Genomic DNA, 5,554 nt, shown 5'->3' with positions numbered 1-5,554 from the left:
GGGTCCTGGAGAAGACCTAATCTCTTCCTGGACTACTGCATCAACAACAGCCAGCTGCTTTTTAAGGCCAGCAGCTATATAGACTTCTCCACAGCACCCGCTGAAAGGGTGCATGATCTTCCCAAACTAGGAGTCAGCTGGAGAAGGAAAAAAGCTCAAAGCACCTTCTGGTCAGGCATAGCTGGCAGAGCTCATTACAAGTTGCTAGAGCCTGCTGGAACACAGGCCTCCTGTACTTATCCCTTCCCAGCTGCAGCCAGCGCCCTGAAAACCCTTGAAGAATTCCCAGTTCTCCAGCAGCCCTAGAAGTTCCCAGGGGATCTCAAAGGAAGGCGAAGAAACTACTCACCTGTTGGCTGCCTCTTTTAGCTGTACTCACCGCATGAGTTTAAAGGAGTCCTGATGACTGCCACAACCAACAGCAGCGTCTCTATTTTTTATGGATAATCAATACACCAGCCACTAAGTGGACCTTTGAAGGTCCATCCAACCCAAACTATTCCATCATTCCTTTTCTTCTACTCTGCCACCTTTATATAGCCACTGGGCATAAATACATGTTCATGAGGCTACGTATGGATTACATCATTTTCCAGAAAGTTCCCTGCGTGCGTACACAATTGTGGTGGTGGTGGTCTCTGAGGGTCGTTTACTTCTTCCAACAATCTTCATCACTACTGGCAGCCTTTGAAGCACGCGCAGTAGATGCTCATACCAGTTTAATTGGGTCGTTAACACCAGAGACATAATAATCCTCCTATCCTCCTACTTATCAGTTAGTTTAACTGTAGCCCATCCTGGACACCTGCGGTTCCCAGATACTCCTTATCCCTGTGTCCTCTTCTTCTAGAGTCTTTTTCTTCAAAATCTGTCAACTATAATGATTTATCTTGTGAGAATTCTCAGTATGTTCTCTAGCTGTACTCTGTTGCTCTTTTTTCTCCATGTATCATGCTCCTCAGGAATTTTCCATTGCTACTGTTACAAAGCCATCAAACTCGACATTACTTAAAACTAATTCTAAAGGTTTCTATATTCCATTTTGAGATTTTGTGCCCCTCGTCTCATGTCGCAGGTGAATTATTCGGGGAAGTCATCCTTGGTGGGTTAATTAAAGGGGCTTTCTTCATGATGAAGCGATGATCAAATGGGAAGGAATCAACGACTGAAGGAAAATCAGAGCGCAAGGAAACGGTGATGAAGTAATAGTGGAATGGTAATGAGAGCCACAGGCATCATTTAGGTTGGCAAAGGCCGTAAAGGTCGTCAAGTCCAACCGTTAAGCTAACACTGCCAAGTTCACCAGGAAACCATGTCCCTAAGCTGGCACTTGACTCTGCACTTACAGGTGGAGAGGCCGCTCCGGTGACCTGGGTGCCAAGGGCTCAGGCCCCTGCCTGTGCGCTTCACAGCCAGCCCTGTGATGCAGTGTCCGTGTCACAGTGGGTGCTGTGTGCCCCTGGAACCCACGCAGCCAGCGGTGCTGATGTCACAGAGGCCACTGGGGGCAGGGGCGGGGGCAGGCCTATAAAAGAGGGAACGCTGGGTGCAGTGCATCAGTGCGACCTGGTGAGGTGCGGGGAGTAGAGGGCAGGGACAGGGCTCCTGGGGGCCTGCCGAGGGAGGAGGGGGCTCCACAGCGCAGGGCTCTGGGCCTGTGCTGAGAGCTCACCCGCGTCTCTCTTCTCCTTCAGAGGAGCACTTGGAGAAGCCCCAGCGCTGCTGAGACAGGGACTCTCCAAACACCCACCTTTGATGTCTGACATGTCCACAAGGAGGCGTAGGACACCCAACTCGATGGCACAGGGTGAGAACAAAGTCCCCCTCCTACAGCCTGGCAGAGGGACTCCTGAGGCTGTCGGCATGGACCGGGAGCGTTGGCAGGGGGAGGCAGGAGCTCCAAACCCACGCAGCGGGAGGGCCGCCGCTCTGCTTGGCAAGCGGGACCAAGGCTGGGCAGTGCGCACCCTCCGGGACATCCATGCCTGCAGTGCCCTTTCCTCTCCAAGGCTTCCAGCCCTGCTCAGCAGCCAGCTAGGCAGGGACAGAGCAGCCCTTGGGGGCAATCCCTCAGGGACGCATCCCTGGCCCCACAGACATGCTCATTCTCAGTGGCATTTGCTCTCTTCCCTCCAGCATGCATGCTGTGTCACCGCGTAGAGGCAGACCTGAATATCTGTGGCCCAAAACTGGTTTCTCAATGGTTCTGTGCCCATAACTTTTGCCTGGTGAGTTCCTCTGGGGCTGGTTTCATCTTTGCAATGCACCTGCCCTGCCACATGCCCCTCATCTGCCCCTTGTCTCTGCTCTTCTGCAGCTTTTTGCCACTGATCTTTTTCCACATGGGACACGACAGGAAGAACGGATAATATTTCGTTCTACGGAAGTTCTAAGTACAATCCATCAGGCAGCCCAGATGGTGAGGATCTGAGATGATCAGGGTGATTTGTGGAAGGGGAGGATTGCAGGACCTTAACGCAGATGCCAAGAACAGAATCCCAGCCTTTCCACCCAGCTGTGCGACAGAAGGCTTCCTCCCAGCAGCTCCACAGAGGCTCCAGCACAGGAGCCTGCTCTGCCTGGTCGATCTGTGGCCTGTGATCCAGCTGGGGCCACATCCTGCACCCTGCCCCGAGGTGTGGGTCTGGCTGTGGAGACCCTGAGGCTGCCACTGATGGAGGCTGCTCTGCTCTTTCCAGGTCTGCTTTGTGTGTGGCGAGAAGGGGGCCACCATCACCTGCCAGGAGATGGGCTGCGACCGCAGGTTCCATCTCCCCTGTGCCGTGGAGGGCGGATGTGTCACTCGTTACATCCTGCCGTACAGGTACCATCTCTACCCTTCTCCCCATCACCGGGGAAGGACCCAGCGCTTCTCATCTCACCCATCCCTTCCTTCTTCCCCTAGTTCCTTCTGCTGGGAGCACCGTCCACAGCAGCAAGAGCTGGCGGCTCCAGAGAACACCAAGTGCCTCATCTGCATGGACGCTGTTGAAGGCAGAACGACCTATGGGACCATGGTGTGCCCAGCCTGCAAACAAGCCTGGTTCCACAGGGCCTGCATCCAGGTAGCAGCTGTTCCCTTGGTCCGGACACGGCAGGCTCTCAGCAGCAGCAGAGCCTCACTCACGCTCTTTCTGTTTCTCCTGCAGGGACAGGCTCTGCGTTCTGGCGCTTTTTGCTTGCAGTGCCCTGTGTGTCGAAATAAGAGAATGTTTCTAACAGAAATGCTCCACGTGGGGATCCGAATCCCAGAGAGGTTGGTGTCCTCCTGGCCAGCACTGCGTCACACCTGGACCTGCCCCCGCAGTTATGGCCCTCCGCTGACCCCCAACTCCAGGCTTTAGCTCCATGCAGGAGTTGGAAACAGGGTGTGGGGGGAAGAGCGGGGAGGCCCTGCATATGCCTTACGCTGTGGCAGCAGGGGCTCATCAAGTTTCCTTTCTCCATCAGACAAGCGACATGGGAAGATGGCAATGCATACAGAGAACTGCACCAGAGGCACGGGAGCTGCGATGCCAGCGAGTGCCTTTGTCCAGGAGGCAGAGGGGTGGCAGAGCCAGACGGGTAAGTTGCCAAAGATGCACCCCGGGGCTCGGCATGGGATCTCTGTCTCAGCAAAGGCTCGAAGCAGAAAGGCTGAGAACAAGAGCTCTGCTGGACAGTCCCGTGCTGTGGGCACTTGATCCTTAGAGACATGAACCAATTTCTTTCCCCAGGCCTTGGCAGCTCTTTCTGTGCAGCTCCTGCGCTGCTGTGGGCACACACAGACACTGCTCCCAGCTGGAGAACAGCCATGAGGCCGGATGGGAGTGTGACAGCTGCGCTGGCCTGGGCACCCGTAAGTGTCAGAGCACCCGGGTGCTCCTGGACTGGGGCCAGGGGCCAGGCAAGGCCGGGCAGTGGGTGCCTGGTGTGGGCTTGGCAGAGCCTGTCTGCTCCAGGAGGGCTGGGGCACCGCTCTGGCCTACGCTGCCCCAGGCCTGGGAACCAAGCCCTTATTGTTCCTGCTTTCCCTTGTAGCCTCCAGTGCCAGGTCAGAGCTTGCTGGTCCCAGCACTGACAGCCCAGCAGTATCGGGGCAGTCTCCTGGATCTCTGCAACGGGAGCTCAGCAGCTCCAGCAGCAGCAGCAGCAGCAGCCAGGCAGCATCGGGGCAGACCAGCAGGTGCAGCAGCACCAGGCAGCAGGCAGCGGTGGCATCCCGTGGCTCTCCATCACAGCAAAGAAGGAGGAGCAACAGCCCCGGTGGGCCCGTGCGGGTGCGAGGCCGCTCCCGCGTGCGGCGTCGGGACCAAGCTCCCTATGCACGGCCCAGAAGACGCTCCCAGGGCAGCCGCACACCACCAGCACGAGCTGGGAGGAGCCCCTGCAGACCGGCTGCGTCCAGGCTGTCCCAGGGCTCACCAGCACGTGCGAGCCGCAGCCGCAGCACCACCAGACAGCGGCCATCAGCATCATCCCATGGCTCCAGAGAACGACAAAGAGGCAGCGCCTCAAGATCCACCGGGCCTCTGCGGGTGCGAGACCGCTCCCGTGTGCAGCGTCGGGACCAAGCTCCCTATGCACGGCCCAGAAGATGCTCCCAGGGCAGCCGCACACCACCAGCACGAGCTGGGAGGAGCCCCCGCAGACCGGCTGCGTCCAGGCTGTCCCAGGGCTCACCAGCACGTGCGAGCCGCAGGCGCAGCACCACCAGACAGCGGCCATCAGCATCATCCCGTGGCTCCAGAGAACGACAAAGAGGCAGCGCCTCAAGATCCACCAGGCCTGTTCACGTGCGAGACCGCTCCCGCTCGCAACGCCGGGCCCAAACTCCCAACACGCGGCGCAGAAGGCGCCGTTAGAGCACCCACACGCCAGCACCACGTGCAAAGAGGAGCACACGCAGACAGGCTTTGTCGGGGCTATCCCAGCGCTCCCCAGCACCTGCTAGCAGCTGCTGCAGCAGTGGCAGGAGTCACCAGGGAGCAGCAGCTCCAGCATTGACAGCCAGGAGGCTTTACAGCCATGCCACAGTTCCCTGGCACCAGACACTGGCACTGCAACAATCAGGCCATGCCACGGCCCCCCAGCGTGCTCCCAGTTGAACTGTCACACCCAAACTGCCTACACGCGGCCCAGAAGACAGCAGAAGAGGAGCCAAGCGCCAGCACCACGTGGTGAAAGGAGCACCCACAGCCAGGCAGTGAGGGACTGTCCCAGCGCTCGCCAGTACCTGAGACAAGGAGCCCCAGAACCAGCAGGCATCGGCCATCAGCAGCATCCTCTGACTCCGCAGCACTGGAAAGCGGCAGCAGCTCCATCCCCGCTAGCCCCACGTGGGTGTGAGACAACTCCCACTTGCAACATCGGGCCCAAACTCCCAGAGCACAGTCTGGACACCTCAGTGGGACCAACCGTGTTTCCCCTCCGAGCGACCGCTGGGATCACCCTCTATCGGCACAATAAAGGTGGCCCTTCATCTCTGGACTGGGAGATTCCAGGCTCCTTGGTTGGCTTCCTCCTCCTCTGCCTTTCTCAAGGGGCAGCATCAGTGGTGGACTTGGCAGTCCTA

General features: G+C 58.0%; 1 protein-coding gene across 1 annotated transcript; it reads left to right on the top strand.

Moving 5' to 3' along the window:
- The first annotated feature begins 2,410 nt into the window (after positions 1 to 2,410).
- On the top strand, positions 2,411 to 3,344 carry LOC133223427 (G2/M phase-specific E3 ubiquitin-protein ligase-like). Its single transcript, XM_061374108.1, has 2 exons — positions 2,411 to 2,824; positions 2,906 to 3,344. The coding sequence occupies exons 1-2, from the start codon at positions 2,748 to 2,750 to the stop codon at positions 3,342 to 3,344; spliced, it is 516 nt and encodes a 171-aa protein (XP_061230092.1). The 5' UTR covers positions 2,411 to 2,747.
- Positions 3,345 to 5,554: the final 2,210 nt, after the last annotated feature.

This window comes from Neopsephotus bourkii, unplaced genomic scaffold, assembly GCF_033783945.1.
Source record: "Neopsephotus bourkii isolate Nb327-2 ecotype Australia unplaced genomic scaffold, CSIRO-AGI_Nbou_v1 NB_1637, whole genome shotgun sequence".
NCBI lineage: Eukaryota > Metazoa > Chordata > Aves > Psittaciformes > Psittacidae > Neopsephotus > Neopsephotus bourkii.
The sequence above is the reverse complement of the archived record's forward strand: the minus strand, read 5'-3'. Positions and strand labels throughout refer to the sequence as shown.

What these genes read in the sequence shown, in the direction of transcription:
- LOC133223427 (XM_061374108.1), top strand. Translation starts at nt 2,748, where the DNA reads ATGGGCTGCGACCGCAGGTTCCATCTCCCCTGTGCCGTGGAGGGCGGA. An exon ending in CGTTACATCCTGCCGTACAG is followed by an intron (nt 2,825 to 2,905) that starts GTACCATCTCTA and finishes TTCTTCCCCTAG; the next exon opens with TTCCTTCTGCTGGGAGCACC.